This window comes from Saimiri boliviensis, chromosome 1 (genome assembly GCF_048565385.1).
Source record: "Saimiri boliviensis isolate mSaiBol1 chromosome 1, mSaiBol1.pri, whole genome shotgun sequence".
In the NCBI taxonomy this organism is placed as follows: domain Eukaryota; kingdom Metazoa; phylum Chordata; class Mammalia; order Primates; family Cebidae; genus Saimiri; species Saimiri boliviensis.
The window spans coordinates 165442290-165458944 of record NC_133449.1 but is presented as its reverse complement, the minus strand read 5'-3'; the positions used below and the strand labels follow the sequence as shown (position 1 = coordinate 165458944).

At 44.6% G+C, this 16655-nt stretch overlaps 1 protein-coding gene across 1 annotated transcript in view; it reads left to right on the top strand.

Annotated features, from left to right (window-relative positions):
* The window catches only part of SPOCK1 (SPARC (osteonectin), cwcv and kazal like domains proteoglycan 1), a 545496-nt gene that overhangs the window by 368368 nt on the left and 160473 nt on the right, over positions 1-16655 (top strand). Inside the window, exon 4 of the mRNA XM_039469576.2 lies at positions 14964-15078. Within this exon, the coding sequence (XP_039325510.1) occupies positions 14964-15078 (115 nt within the window). The remainder of the gene's footprint in view (positions 1-14963; positions 15079-16655) is intronic.

Below are 16655 nucleotides of genomic sequence, written 5' to 3'. Positions count from 1 at the left end.
CAAAAAGCTGAGCTCAGATTTGGAACTGGCTGTTTGGAGCCCACAGTTGATGCTCCTTTGGCCCTTCCGTATAATTTCTATCACACATGTTGTTGATTTGCTTAGAGGAGCAAAGACAGTGACCAGGAAGTGGGCGATCTGGGTTCTCTGCACACTGTCCACCTTTAGCTTTGGCATTCTGAGCAATGGTCACTCCAGAACCCTGTGCTGAAGCAGCCCCATGGGCCTGTGAGGGCATTATGATGATCATAAAGCCGAGTCCGGATCTGGAGCAAGGCCAGCCCATTGCTGCTGCTGAACCTCAGTTAGATTTAAGCATGTTCATCAGGCATCTGGAGACTCACTGCACCAAGGATGCACATGTTGATGTGAGAGGCTATCGTTCTAAAGATACTTCCTGGTCCTTGTCTAATAGTGTGTCCTTGGTAAATTCATGAGATTTATTGCTACCTGTTTATCCAACACGCCAAAACCATTTTCCGTCTTGGGGCTCTTGCAGCTCTTGCAGTTCCTCTCCTGGGATTGCAGTGTTCCTCATCAGATCTTCAGAACACTGGCTCCTTCTTGTCAGATCATGGCTTAAATGTCGCCTCCTCCGAGAGATCTTCCCTGGCCACTTAATCCAGAGTGACCATTTAGGAGCTCTCTATTGCATCACTCCTAAAATGTGCTTCCTAGGTCGTATCATTATCTCATGTTTTCTCCTTACGGCTCTCCCTTATTTCTCCTTTCCTTTCCCTTCCTCCCTCCCTTCTTTCTTTTCTTTTTTCTGTTTTTTTTTTTTTTTTTTTTTTTTTTTTAAGACAGGGTCTTGTTCTGTCACCCAGGCTGCAAGCTGGAGGGCAGTGGCATGATCATGGCTCACTGCAGCCTTGACCTCCTGGGATCAATGGATCCTCCCACCTCAGCCTCCTGAATAGCTGAGACTACGGGCACATGCCACCATGCCTGGCTGATTAAAAAAAAAAAAAATTGTAGAGACATGGTTTTTCTGTTTCCTAGGCTGTTCTTGAACTCCTGGGCTCAAGCAGTCCTCCCTTTTTAGCCTCACAAAGTGCTGGGATTACAGGTATGAACCACCATGCATGGCCTCCTTCTCCTCCCCTCTTTTCTTTCTTATCACCTCTCTACTAGATCATAAGTTCATTAAGAGCTATAACTTTGTCTGTCTTAGACATCTCTGAATGCTCAATGCTTATAATAGTACTTGACATATAAAATGAGTTTCATAAATGTTTGTTGAATTGATAGAGTGAAGTCTTCCCTACACTAAAAATGAATGCTTTTATTCTCTGAAACAAAACAATGAGAGAAAAATGAGTGTGTAGGTCTGGAAATACTCCAGGGATTCTCACAGCTCTGAATTTTTGTGACCTGGAAATCTTAAGTTATTAGGCCCATCCAGAGATGCCCCTTGCACAGAGTTAATTCAGCAATAACTGAACATGCCTTTACAGCAGACACATGTCAGGGGACTTGGGATTCAGAAATAGTGAGCAAAACTTGGCCCCTGGCCTCACAGAGCAGGCTAGAGAAGTGGTTAAGCCCACGGACCTGGGCTCGGTGATGGTTATTGAACCCCCATGATATTTCAGACACTGTGTTAGGTGAGAGGCATGTGGCGGTGAAGAGAATAGACACTGTCTTTGGTCCTTCGGAGCTTCGGCTAGATTTAGCAGATTTACAGTTACATTCCAGATTGGCCACTTCCTAGTTGCAAGATCCTTGGCAAATTCAAATGCTTGTCTCATCTCTCAGGTGGGGATGATTTTGCCCTCACAGGGTGGCATAAGAATGTAATGGTATTTTGTATTGGGCAGCACAGTAGAGACTCAAGAGACATAAAAGCACCTCACGTGTTTGAGGGTTTGTGGGCTGTCCATATAAATTAAGGCAAGGTAAATATTGGATGATAAGGAGAATATTGGCAGGAAATGGGAACTACATTCTGGAAGGGAAGTTTCAAGCCAGACTGTAGAAGACAGAGTCATGAGGGTTCTTTAAAAGAAAAAATGAGAATCCTTAACTTCAACAAGAAAAAAATTATAACATCAACAAAACCCCACTGGTGGAAAGAATTTTGGAGCCATGAGAGTAACCAAAGATGATTTTCTTTCTGCTCTGTCTTACCTGTTAGGTGGTCAGTATTTATTGCTATAAACAACAACAAAAAAGAAAGATCTTGCCCCTTGTGTTGGTTTTATGCTTGTCTTAGGAAATCTCAAAAGTCCTTTCCCATTATTTATTGTTGCAACTGTCTTCCATATACAGTTAAGCCCTGATTTATGTTTTATATTAGCATGATAGGCCTTATCTTAGCTAATGTAAAGAAAGTAATTAGCCATTGAGTGGCGCACTGGTGGAGAGGTAGGTGGGAAAGAGCTGATTTTGAGTAAGGCAGGAACTGAGAATTGTTTAGCTTATTTAGATGCATTGATGAAGTATTTTCGCAATGACTGAGCAGCACAGGACACAAAAAAGAGGAATAAGAATACACAAGACTTAAATTATACAGCACTTACCAATTCCTTTAGTGGGGGATGCAATGATTTTTCTATCAGCTTGCAGTAGTTTCTAATAGTAGATGCCCAAGAAACCTCAACTCCAATCAACACTAACTTTGTCCCGATTGCTTCAATATTACGAGGTGAGGAATGAAATTTAATAACCTTGGGAACCATCCTGAGAAGGCAGAAAGGAACCTGCTCTAATTGGAGAAAGAAAGGGCTTGGAAATGAATAGTCTTCAAATATCCGTTTGTAAACCCACAGCCAAGTGTTGCTGAAAAATTTACAGAGGGCTGAAAGTAGTTATCGCTTTCATTTTAGTATGTCTGGGGAACTGCAAATGCTTTGTATCTCATTTAAATACCTCACCCAGTGCTTGGCGCTTAGAAGGCTCATCATAAAAGCTTCAAATCCCACTGTTTACAATAGCAAGGACCTGGAACCAACCCAAATGCCCAACGATGATAGACTGGATAGGGAAAATGTGGTACATATACACCATGGAATATTACACAGCCATCAAAAACGATGAGTTCACGTCCTTTGTAGGGACATGGATGAACCTGGAAACCATCATTCTCAGCAAACTGACGCAAGAGCAGAAAATCAAACACCGCATATTCTCACTCACAGGCGGGTGTTGAACAATGAGAACACACGGACACAGGGAGGGGAGCACTACACACTGGGGTCCGTTAGGGGGAAATGGGGGAGGGGCGGGGGGGTGGGGAGGTGGGAAGAGATAGCATGGGGAGAAATGACAGATACAGGTGAAGGGACGGAAGGCAGCAAACCACACTGCCATGTATGTACCTATGCAACAATCTTGCATGTTCATCACATGTACCCCAAAACCTAAAATGCAATTAAAAAAAAAAAAGCTTTGAATCATACATGGTCAGGTCAGTTCTTTGAAAAACTTTAGGACCTCTCACCTGTGGGATTGAGATTCCAGGGAGGAGATGGTATGGAAGTCTGTTTTCAGGGGGCATGGCATACATTTTTGATTAGCCATATTTAATGGGAGCTGCTTTCTGGTCCTGCAAGAATGAATAATTTGCTTATGAGAGTTCTTTGTATGTACTTTTAATGGTACTGATTTTCCATCTTAGATAACAGTACTCTGGAGAGCTGACCACTTCATTCTAGGACCCTTTAAACTTGTTCAATACTTTCAACACTGCTCAGACTTCTCTACCAAAGAGCCCCTAAGGACAAGTTAGAGCACACACCTCTTTTGAAGTTCAGGGAGCAGAATCCACTGTGAGACATATGTTCTTGAAGTCTCTTCTATACAAGTGTATACATTTTGCATTCTATTCCATAGTAGATCATTGATTACCTTAATATAAATAAGTTCTAGCCAGGCTCAGTGGCTCATGCCTGTAATTCTAGCACTTTGGGAGACTGAGGTGGGCGGACTGCTTGAGGCCAGGAGTTTGACACCAGCCTGGACAACATAGCCAGATCCTGTCTCCAAAAAACACCTACAAAGTTTTAGATTACCTACTACCATCTAGTAAAATAGATGCTGCAGGGAGATTCAATAAAGATTTGCATTCTCCTCGGCCTACCATATAGTCTGAGAAGCAAGGATTAGATTGGATTATGGGAACACAAGAGAAAGAAGAAGTGGCCAGGCTGTGCTAGATGCATATGGTATAGTGATACCTGTTCCCTTCCTTTAGTTGGTTTTTAGACTTGTTGAGAAATGATCTTACGAGAGCCCTCCACTGAAGCTCTGTTCCATTGGCTGCCATACTGCAGAAGTGACCTCTTCATCTGAGACTCTGAGAGGTGATTTGAGATCCCTGTTTCCAATCTGGAGGCTTTTCCTGCAGACTTTCCTGTTCTGGTTTCAGTTAACACCTGTCTCTGCCAGGCTCTGTAGGAGAGGGCAGAAGACATTCACAGGCTGAGGATCAGAGAGCACCAACCTTATATGCCACATCTGCCTTGTTGAACTCTGCCCACCTATTTGTCTCCAACATACCCCTTACCACCAACTTCCCTGGACTCAACTCCTTGTCTGTTTGGACCAACATTGTTTGCCAGGTTCTGTTTCCCTAACCAGGCTCTTCTTTTTTTTTAGCCTCTTACCCGTGGTGCTTGAATGTAGGCCCTTAGGATACCTTAACAATTAAACTCCATGACTCTTCAATAGAGACTTTTCAAAGCCCAGAGAGCTTCTCTTAAAAAGAGCATGATCGTAGGTTTGTGTACAAGGCTCTGTAGTGTGAACTTAGTGTCCAGAACTTAGGCAAGGAAGAGGATTTTCATCCATTATTCCCAGCCCTTACTATCTGTGGGTAGAGACAGGCAGAGTACAACCCTACTAGAGAGGCATGAGCTACTTGGTGGTTGTAGGGTGTCTTCATCGGTGGTGTGGATGTGGTTAGTCAGCAGAAGTTTTCAGGACATTTGAAAAGTTTTAATGTTTCTTCTTATAGAGTTTACTCTACCATTTTGAGGCTGGAAAGACTGAACAGACCTTGTGTTTCTGAAGTGTCCTGGGTCCCCTTGCCCTTGGTGGACATCCATTTTCTGTATTTTAGGGGTAAGCTAAAAAGATCTGGTAAGAGCCACAAGGATAACAAATGAGCATGAACTATGTGCCAGGCCTTGTGCTAGACAACCTTCATGTGTTATCCCATCAGATCCTCGCAACATCTCAGTAAAGTGGATCTGTTTGCCTGCAACTGAATCCCAGAAAGTTGATTCACCCATCAAGATATCTCATAGAAAGAGATGGCACAGCATGCCTGTAATCCCAGCTACTCAGGAGGCTTGAGGCAAGAGAATCGCTTGAACCTGGGAGGCAGAGGTTGCAGTGAGCCGAGATAGCACCATTGCACTCCAGCCTGGGCGACAAAGTGAGACTCTGTCTCAAAAGAAAAAAAAAAAAAAAAAAAAAAAGAGGTGGCACAGCTGCCTCTCTCCTCTCAAACCTGCATCTCTCTGATCCAAATGCTTGGGTTCTTATCTTCTAGATACACTAAAAATTTGGTGGTAATTCTTAGAGTTGCTGAGTTTCCCAATCCTTCCATGATCAACAACCATGGCTGCTGAACAATGTCAGAATAATCAGCACCAAAAGAGTTAATTCTCCGGACGTCTTTGGCCTGGGAAAAGCTCCATGTTTTTAGAGAAATTTTAATTGCATTAAAGTGAAGCACAGGTACAAAAGATAGTTTATGAGCCACAGTGATCTTTTAAGTATACTTTTTTCTCCCCCCCCCGGGAAGTATTTGATTTTTACTCTGGTTTTTATGCCCTCTTATTCTCTTAGGTTATAGAATTGGTTCTTTTGTATTTTGAGTAAATCTTTCTCCTCTGTTCATAAATGTCTTATGAATAATTTATGTCAATTATAATGAAATAGAAGCCAAATACCTTTACTATGATAGCATTTTAATAAATTCTGGCCATTGTGATGGATGAGAAGGTGAAGACTTCTCTGGATGGCATCTTTTTCTCTACTTAGAGGCAAGGCCATTCTCAGCTCCTGCTGCCTGCGCTGTCCCATCCTGTGCTGGGTCGGGTGGGCTTCCCGCATCTCCCCATTCGCAGTGTGGAACGTATGCACACGTCACAGAAACCCCTCGTGGGAGGAACCACAGCTAGTTCACCTGGTCCCTGTTGCTTCTTAACTCGGAGTTAAGCTCACGGGGCAGCAGTATTGCCGTGAAAAGCACCTTACACTTTCTTATTCATTGTAAAAGTAATACAAACTTACTAAGATAGCTAACAATTTGGCTTTGATTTCTGATAGCTCAATTTTTTTTTCCACAGGAAGGCATTTTTTATGAGATCTTCTGGGTAACATGAGTCTTGGGGAAGGTGGACAGAGGGGTGTGATTCTTTGCTGCTTGGCATTTTAATTGGCACCTTTATCCGCATCACGTTATTTTCATTAGTGGCTTAGTGGCTTCAAGTATCAGCTATGGTGTGAGACTCACCAAGATTAAAATCCAGCCTCACTGACTGTGTGGCCACAAACAGGCTTACATTTCTCTCTCAGTTACCAGTTGGTAAATTAAGAATGATCTGATCTCTGTATCAGTTTCTTTATTGTTGAATTAGGATAATAGTACATTATTCTATAGTTGGTGGTTATCATTGTCTCCATGTCAGTCCCCTAATGAGATGACAGAGTATGTAATGTTCTCCCTTCCTTTTTATTTAATCCCCCTCTCTCTCTTCCTCCTCTCCCCACTCCCTCCCCATTTTCAAAGGCAAATCATTTTCTTGCTGGAAATGCTGAGTGAGGGTCCTTGTCAGGGAGGCTGGGGAACAGGGAAAATATCTGATGATAGCTTTGAAAAGGGAGGCTTGGCTGCCCAGGCTAATAAAATTTTGTGGTCGTTGATTTTATGGTGCACATTTCCACAGCTGCTCTGGCAGACCCCTCTTAACGCCTTCTTTTCTAATAATCAGGACGTGTAAATTACCATGTTGCGCTTATCAGTGGTTGCTCATAATGTCTTGCCTTGGATGTGAGCAGAGGGACCAAGCTCTTCCCAGCCACTCTCAGTAGTGAGTAGTCCTTAACTCCTTCATCTCAGAGACAAATGCCAAGATCACCCAGGGCTGGGCACCTGCTCTGGAGCCTGGCCATGGTTATGGCTTGTCATTGTCTCCTTGCTGCAGGCAAGATTTGAGATAGAGGGCAGTCAGGAGAAACTGAGGCCCTGATCTGTAAGTGGGGCAGAGGCTGTGGCTGTGGGGAGAGGAAGGGTAGGGAAGGGAAGGGCACTTCATTTGGAAGAAGGCAGTTCTGGTTCTGAGTACTGGCTTTGCCATTAATGCCTTATGGTTCTGGGAAGTTACTTTACCGTTTCAAATTAGTTTTCTTATTTTCACCTTGCTTTTTCACTTAATTTATCATAAGTCCTTCCTATGTTACCATATATAGATCTACTAGTTTCTGTAAAATAGCTACATGATGTTTAAAAAATGGATTATGTAATTAAACCATTTCCCTACAGTTGGTGTTCTGGACTGAATGTTTTTGTTTCCCTCAGATTCCCATGTTGAAGCCCCAATTCCTAGGGTGTCTGTATTTGGAGGGGGGCGGGCTCTAAGAAAGTAAGTAAAGTTAAAAGAGGTCCAAAGGGTGGGGCCCTGAGCTGATGGAGTAAGTGCCCTTATAAAGAGAGACACCAGAGAGAGCTGCTCTGTCTTTCCACTGGCTTGCACTGAGGAAAGACCATGGGAGAATGGAGTAAAAAGCTGGCTGTCTGCTAGCCGGGAAGAGGGCTCTCATAGAACCTGACCTTACTGGCAGTCTGATCTCAGACTTCCGCCTCCAAAACTGAGAAAGTCAATTTCTGTGGTTTAAGCCACCAGTCTGCAGTATTTTTGTTATGGCTGCCCGAGCAGACTAACACAGATGGACATTCAAGTTTTTATAATTTTCCCTTATTATAGATTATGAAGATAAACATTTTTGCCTAATATGTTCACTTGCTGAGTTATTTTTCTTTTTTCCCTTTTTTCTTACTGTAATTTTCATATATTGAGAAGACAATATAAACTTCTAAATACCCATCTATCTACATTGAACAATTGTTACTTAAGGGCACGACTAAAAAATTGACCCCCAAAAAAGGCTGTTAGCAGTTTATAACCCACTACCCCACCTCACTCACATACACAAATAAGATGTGAGTGAGGTGGGGTAGTGGGTTATAAACTGTATATACACCTTTACAGAGAAGATGCTTTTAGTTTTGACACAGAAAGAAGTCCCCAGGTCCTCAGTTTAAAGGGGAAAGAAAAGGCCTCTTCCCAGGAGGGCTATCTTTGGTCAGACTCATCTTTCTGTCCTCTGCCTCTTCGTCTGTGTCTGTCCCATGTCCCTCCCTTCCAGTTCACCAGTCCTTGAATGCAGGAGTTCACCCTTTATGTCACTCTGCTCTCTGCCCTGTGTAGACACATGACCAATAGACCCTTTGTTTGACCTCAGAGAACTTGGCCAGCCTCTTGAATATGAAAGGAAAGAACGGTGAGGTTTTTCCAAGCTGCCATTCTTCCCTGGTTACAGCAAAATCCTATGGGCAGAATCTTCTATTTTATATTCTGCAAGGCTCTGTCGTCAGCTGGTGAACAAGCCTCTCTGGAGACGCAGGGAGGCAAGATGCCTGCATGGGTTACCATGGGGACAGACAAGCTGCAATAAATGTTCCTGGTCTTAGCTTGACGAGGTTTTCACAGTTTGGAGTAATTTCTTTGTCAGTTGTCCATTAAGTCACTCCTAATGAATCACTGGGAGTGTCTGCTCTTCACATGAACCTTGGGTTAGCATGACTCAGGCAGAGGGCAGTGTTAAAAGCAACAGTGAGACAACAGGCCATCTTTAACTTGTGGACTTTTTGCAAATTGAGTGGCCTTTTGTCTGAGGAAGATTCTGGAAGTCACCAAAGTGGGCCAGGAGTTCACGCTGCTGTTTTACACTTTTTTTTTTTTTTTGAGATGGAGTTTCGCTCTTGTTGTCCAGGCTAGAGTGCAATGGTGCAATCTCAACTCACTACAACCTCTGCCTCCTGGGTTCAAGTGATTCTCCTGCCTCAGCCTCCCAAGTAATTGGGATTCAGACAAGTGCTACCACACCTGGCTAATTTTGTCTTTTTAGTAGAGATGGGTGTTCACCATGTTGGCCAGGCTGGTCTCAAACTCCTGACCTCAGGTGATCCGCCTGCCTCAGCCTCCCAAAGTGCTGGGATTAAAGGCATGAGCCACTGCTCCCGGCCAAGCCACCGTGATCAATGTTTTGCTTACTGGTCTCAGCAGGTAGGCTTGTGCCTCTCAGAATCTTGTGTGGCTTGATGTTCCCAGGGAGAGGGAGGAAGGAGGTTCCTGGCAGGAGAAAAGGGATAAGAGTTGATCACTGGGCCCTCCAGCCCTGACTTCCCCTCTTATTTTCAGGACTAGAATCTGAAGTGTGTCAGTGTGTGTGTTCTTACTAAGTGCCATTTTCTACATAAAATGCATATTTGGGGTTCCCGCTTCCTGCCCCTCTTCCCTGACTAGTCTGGCCACAGGTTCTTGCATGCTGGCTTGAAGGCACTGTGGAACTCAACGGCCATGGCTCCCCAGCGTGGTCCCTGTGGCTCAGAGGCCCTCCAGGACAAGGCTACGCTTCCTCCCCAGCCTTTTTAGCCACCAACCTGCTCCAGCTGCTGCTGGCCCTACAAAACACTTGGATCCCTTAAGCCTGCCACAAACCTTCTCACCCCTGGAAAGACTCAGCTGACTCTTGAATAGTTTCTGCATATAGGTGGGAAAGATAAAATTAACCTTTGGTAGGCACCTGCTCTGCGCTAGGGACGTTATCCTGTTTGGGTCCACAGGAGATCTGCAGGTTTGGTGATAGAACAGGCAGAGGGGACACAGGGCTTTGCTATCATCTGGGGATGGCTTCCTATTACCTGGAGTGTTCTTCCTTATCCTATTACCTGGTTTAGACCTGCTTTTCCTTAGATGTTAGTTTGTTTAGGAAGTCTTACCTGATCCCCTCAAAGGCTGAATTAGGTACGTTAGCTGTTCCCCCATAGAACTGTCCTCTCTCCTGTCTCCTGTGTTCAACTGTGAACCCCCGGAGAGCTGGAAGGACATCTTTTTGCTAACCTTTTTGTATTCACCTTTAGCCTACAGAAAGACGCTTTACACTGCTTGATGCTCTGTAAATGTTAATTGAATAAACACAAATATGTGTGATTTCTCCCAGGTGAGGGACCCTTTGGGCCAACCCACAAAATGGAACCTTCTCATCTCAGCATCTCTGAGGTGGTATCAAGCTCTGCTGTGCCAGGTGTCATGACCCTTTGCCAATTAGCCTATAGGATGTGCTCAAGGAGAGTGCAAAGGCTTGATTCCAGATTTTAAAATCAATGTAACTAATTAAAAAATAACTCGTTGAACTGAAAAACAAGTTCAGAAACAATTAAGATAATTAAAATATCACCACCTTAATTGAGACCAAGTAGTGAGCTTAAAAAGAAAATTAATTAATAAAAAACTTACTTGGAACCAGTAATTAACTGGCTTTTGAATTCAATGCTTTATAGTTTAACAAATCTCTTTAAATTAATTGATTCTTGGTTTGTTCCTTGAGAAAAGTTTTTGTAAAAAGTCATTTTGAAAAAAAAAATTGGATCTATGCTGTGTGCCCGTTAACTCTTGAGTAGTTTCTGCATATAGGTGGGAAAGGTAAAATTAACCTTTGGTGGGCACCTGCCCTGTGCTAGGACGTTACCCTGTTTGGGTCCACAGGAGTCCCACAGGTTTGGTGATGGAAGAGGCAGAGAGGACACAGAGCTTGGCCATCCCCTGGGGATGGCTGCATCCTGTCACTCCTCATATGCAGAGAGAGATTGAAACTTGGAGCAAGGTCCCCAAGAAATCAGTAGCACCATGCCAAGGAAACTTCGAACCCTGCTCAGGGTTATTAGACTCAGCTCTCTCCCCTACCTTCTTACCTGCAGTTTCCCCTGCTTACTAAAAGGTCTCCCAAATGCCACTTATTATTCAGATCTCTTATCCTTCCCTTTACAAAGTGGAGGCACAGTCCTTTTCAGTACTGGTGCTGGGTGCCTTTCCAGAGCATCCATCACCCTGAGCCTTGAGGCTGCTGGGAAAAACGTATTTGGAAGGCCTGTGTTTAAATGGAAATGACACACTCCTCATCCCCTTTCCATCCCAGTGTTGCTGTTTTCCAAAAACAAATTGCATCGAGGTGATTAAACAAACGCTGACAGCTTGATTTGTTACTGTTTTGCTGCTCTGTGAAGTTCATTTACTCTAAATAATTCGCATACATGTTTGAAGTAGTCAAACCCTAGTAATTGATTTTTAGCAGGCTTGATTTCTGTATGCAAATTGTTAAGTGTGTCTAGGGAGTTTAATAACTAACAGTTTTTATTTATTAGTATTTTATGTTGGAGGCTTTTTGTTTTTAAAGAAATGTTAACTTCTAGAAGTGGAGGGTGGTCTATAGGAGTTAGCCTAAGGTAGGGTGACAGATGACAAGACGACAGGAACAAAATTGACCAGCCCTTGGTTCTTTTGATTCAGCTGGGGGATGGCTGCATTCAGAGGGGGTAGGCTGAGGGCTCAGGTGTCCAGAGCTGGGCACCCCACCCTCTGAGGGAAGATCAGGGCTGGTGACCCCATCCTGTGGGCGTACTGAGAGGGAATGGTGGCCCAGCCTCTGCAGCACCGGGTCCTCTGGCTACCCCCTCCTTCTACCTGGTAAGTCTCATTCTGCCCCAAAGTCCTCTCAAGAATATGATGCACCTGGGCTCTTGGTGTGAGGTAAGCCCCTCAACTTTTTAGAGAAGATTCTAGGAGATTCTCATGCTTGAGGCATGCATTTGTGAAGAATTTGGGTTCTGGAGTCACAAACCAGGTTTGCAAATACTCTCTGCATCTCTCATTAGCAATTTCTTTTTAAGACCTGCACATTAATAGCAGCTACCTCCTTTGGTGGCTGTGAAAATTAAATGTGGTAATCCAGTCAGAGGGCTTAGCTCACTGCCTGTATGTCAGAAGCACTCAGTGAGTGTTAACTATGGTTCTTTGTTATTAGGAAAACTTATTATTTACTTTGGGTACACAAGACAAACAAAAAACTTAACAAACACATAAGAAGTGCTTAGCATGTTCCAGGTCTGTTCTAAGTACAGATATTAACTCATTCAATATTTACGATAACCACCAAGCAATAGCAGGTACTGTTGTTATTCCCATTTTTACAGAAGAGGAAAGAGAGGTATAGCAAGGTTAACAGGCAGCAGAGGCAGAGTTCAGTCCCAGAAGCTCCTGCCCTGGAATCGGTGCTGTTCCCAACTCTGCTCAGCTGATTCATGGTCCTTGTGATTACACTGTCCGTTAAGGCCGTGGGTGGGGAGGGGCCATGTGGCATGTTAACAAAATTGGCTACAGGGGCAAAAATAAGCTCAAATTCTGCCACAAAGCTTGTTGTGTAGTAAGTACTGCAGATTTTGATACCCATCACCCTAGGCCAGCCTGTTATTCTCCATCTCCGACATCCACTTTAGTGAGAATCTCAAGTTGTCTGCTGCCAGCACTTGGCATCTGTTGGGGAAAATGCTGGTAACTATGGTGGGGGCTGCCGGGGGTCTAGTCCCCAAGTCTTGAGATCTATAGATGTCTTCATCCTGCGGGGTGTGGAAGTTTGAGAAGGGACAGTGAAGTACTGGCATGTCCTGCTAAGCTGTTTAAGCAGCAGAAACACCTTTGGATTTGTCTCTTCAGGACCCTAGAGAAATTTTCATTATTAGTGGTCATCCAGTAATCATTCTTAATAGTTGACTCAATTTTGGATGATTCTTGGAGAACAAGTCAAAGTTGGCAGAGCTGCAGCCTCAGGGTTGGGGTGAGAGGCAGTGCACTGACCCGAGACTGCCCCAGCCTCCTGGCTTCTCATGTAGACATCCCCAGGAACCAAGAGACTTCCACTCATGACCAGGAAGCTCTTGCTGCAAGTTTCTGGAAGGCCCAGTCTCGGAAGACTCTGCAGGCAGACACAGGGCCCTGCCACCTGCCTTGTAGAGGCTGCCTTCAGCTTCAGAGCTCTGAGGGAATGAACACCCCATCCCTGGGGCTTGAATCAGCCTCTCTTTTATCTCATAGCCTGTTTCCCTCTGCTAAGCTCCAAGTATCAGAGCCACATCCCTTGGGGAGCAGACTTTACCAGGTGACTCCCCTAGGACCAGGTCCTGGGTTTTGTTACTTCCCGGATGGGCCTGAGCATGCAGCATGGCTTCTGTTTACAGCTGCTGAAGCTGCTGCAGTGGAGGAAGCCAGCTAAGCTGTTCAAGTTGCAGAAACGTCTTTGGATGTTGTGTGTTCCGGACTCTTGAGAAATTCTCACAGGCATCTGAAGAAAGTACTGCACAGATTCTAGGCCTGGGCAGGAGGAGAGGAACGGTGATATCCTCTACATGCTGAGGAGTCAGGAAGGCTGAGAATCCAGTGGTTAAGGGCACTGTGACATTTCTTTGTGTTTGTTTTGGTTTGTTTTTTTCACCATGCCATTTATTACAGAAGTTTTGCTGTACCTGCTCAGGATGCCAATTTGTTGAACCAAATGTTTGCATGGGGAAGACGTGGGGAGACATCACCTCCCCTGACTGTGGAGGGCAGTTATGAAAGATTTACTGCTTAATAGGCTTTAGGCCCCAGAGCTGGAAGATGGCACAATTGCTTTTGTTTTGCAGGGAATTCCCCAAGGCCTCTTCTGTGCCAATGATGAGCATGTGCACCTCAGCATGCAGAGTGCTGATTAGCCGAGGGCCTGCTGCTCAGCCTATTCCCGGAAATGTTGCAGTATATGAACTGCTGCCTTTGGAGACCCTTTCTGGAGTTGCTTGTTTGAATCAACATCCCCCTGTCTCATTACTGCCTCCCCACAAACCACACTTAATAGTCAGATTGAGTATCTTATGATTGCCAGAACATGCCTTCCTGCACTTTCGTGCCGGTTCACCCCACCTGGATTGCCTTTTCTATCTTTGCTTTTCAAAATCCTGCCCATCCTTTAAGATCCAATTCACATATTAATGCTTCACCAATTCTTGCCCTAGAAATTGATCTCCATTTTTCTCTTGAGCTCTGTTATCATTTTATATGCCCGTCATGGTCCTTATCTAATTTTGCCTTGCACAATAAATATTTATGTGTAAGCTCTTCCCCCTCCCTGTTACATTGTAACTTTGTGTGGCACGAAACTGTCTTATACATCCTGAAGTTCTTCAGAAACTTAAAATAGGTCGTTTATGCACATAGTGAGTGTTTATTGAATGGAAGCAACAAACTCTGTCCTCAAGGACTTTTTATAGGAAAGAAGTAAAATTAGGCATGAATGAAGTCATAAAAAGAAACACCAGATTCATAACCAAAGAGGGAAAAGTGGCTCTTGTTCCTTGGATCACATAAGATTCTAAAGGATTTTTTTAAAGTAATTCCTGCCTGAGCTGAACATGCTGAAACTCCCAAAGCACAAAGGAACTGCTCCCCTGATGTTGAGGAAGAATGTGTGTGATAGACACAATTTCCCCTGGCTTGAGCTTTCACTTCATTCCCCTCCAGCCTCAGAGGGGAAACACATGCATGCAAACACATGGTTGGTTTATTTTCTACTTGTTTATTTAAGTAGAAATAGAAATTAAGGCTGGATATAGTGACTCACGTTCGTAATCCAAGTACTTTGGGAGGCCAAGGCGGGCAGATTACCTGAGTTCAGGAGTTTGAGACCAGCCTGGCCAACACGGTAAAACCTGTCTCTACTAAAAATACAAAAATTAGCTGGGTGTGGTGGCGTGCGCCTCGTGCCGTTGTACTCCAGCCTGGGCAAAAGAGCGTCTCAACAACAACAACAACAATTAAATTTCCCAGGAGGTCCTAACCCCGCCCTCCTTGTTTTTGCCTCAGCCCTGGACCCATCCAAGGACCCCTGCCTGAAGGTGAAATGCAGCCCTCACAAAGTGTGTGTGACCCAGGACTACCAGACTGCCCTGTGTGTCAGCCGCAAGCACCTGCTCCCGAGGTAAGGCAGGAAGGTGGGGGAGGGGAGGGGACTTTCTGTAGCTGGCAGATGTGAGGGTTTGCAGTCTTTGGCTGGGTAATATGGGGAGGGGAGAGCATAGTGTTAGGGTCACCATTTGTATGGTGTTTGGTGCCTGTTCTCCGACTATGGTAGGAATCTCAGTTCTCAATCACAGATTTACAAAGAATGTCCATCTTTATTTCCTTTAAATCTATTTCATTTTGATTATAGCCCTGATTTGAACTGATGAACAGAAAATTTCTTCTTGGTCATAATTGAGACCTTTCTGCTCCCAGAGTGATGCCACAATTCAGGAAACTTACAGCTAAGGAAGCAGGGGCCAAGCGTTTGGTCTCCTGGTTGCAGTGAAAGCCTCACTGTGATGGTTCTTCAAGGTCCCTTGAGGTCCAAGGGTTCTCTGCTTCCATGTCCCCATAGGATATAGCATCTTTGCCAGTCTTTTTTTCCCTGCCTTCTCAGGACCACCACACCACTAGGAACATGCTTTTTCCTTGGGGTGCAGCCCCTGATATCCTCTTTTCCCCAGCCCAGGGGGGAGTGTCCCCCATCTTCTTCAGTGTCCTTAAAGCCATGGCTCTTACTCTTCACTCTGCTCCCAGCATCATCTATCCAGTGGGTTTAGGCTTTCGCAAATGATGGACGAGGTCTTTGAATTCAGACTGCTTTTGCTTTTGGTCCTTCAAAAATACCCAAAGCATGAAAGCAAACAAATATACACATGCAAACAGGCTTTCTTTAAGAAGGGAGTCGGATGGGGCAGGGATGAGAGGAGGGCAACTTCAGTGCATATTCTTCACCTCTGTCTTTGCTGCCTGTACAATTGAGAGGTGTCACATTGGGCTTTGGACTTACCATGTCAAGTTCCCAATTGGGCAACATGCTTTGCTGCTCACCTGCACTGCACCACGACCTTAGGCAAATAAAGCAGCCTTTCTGAATTTAGGTAAAGATTCCCACTGAAATCTGCCTGCCCAGAACTTTTGCTTTATAACTCCAGTTTGACCTGGGACCATGCAGCATGGGTCCTATCCCTTCCCTGTCTTCCTGAAGTCCAAGCTATGCCAGTCCCCTTGGCTGCTCCTCTTGGGGTATGTTTTAATTTCCCTCAATCCCATAAGTGGTTTCCTCTGAATGTGCCTGGAGAGTTCCTGCCCTCTGAAATGATGGTCTGGCAGAAAAATGGCGCTCCTGGCATGGGGTGAGCATCTAGAGCAGCCCCCACCCCATACCCCTCTGGCCTCTCTAAGCCTGGCACCTGCAGCATCAGACCTAGCCTCTAGGGTCATCTTGCTCTGGGTCCCTGTCAAGGTTCTTTTAAAAATAATCAAGGTTCTTTCCAAGATGTAAGGTATCATAATGTACTTTGCTCTGTCCCCAGACTGAACTGTTTTCCCTGGTGATAAAGCTAGATTGCATCCTGGAATTCTTGAGCCTGTGCTAGCATTGTGCTCGACACCTGTTTCCTTGAAATTTTCCAGCCATTTTGTGAATTTGATATTTTGTCTCTGGTTTACAAATGAGAGGCCTGAAGTGGAGCAATGCATTAGTAATTTGTT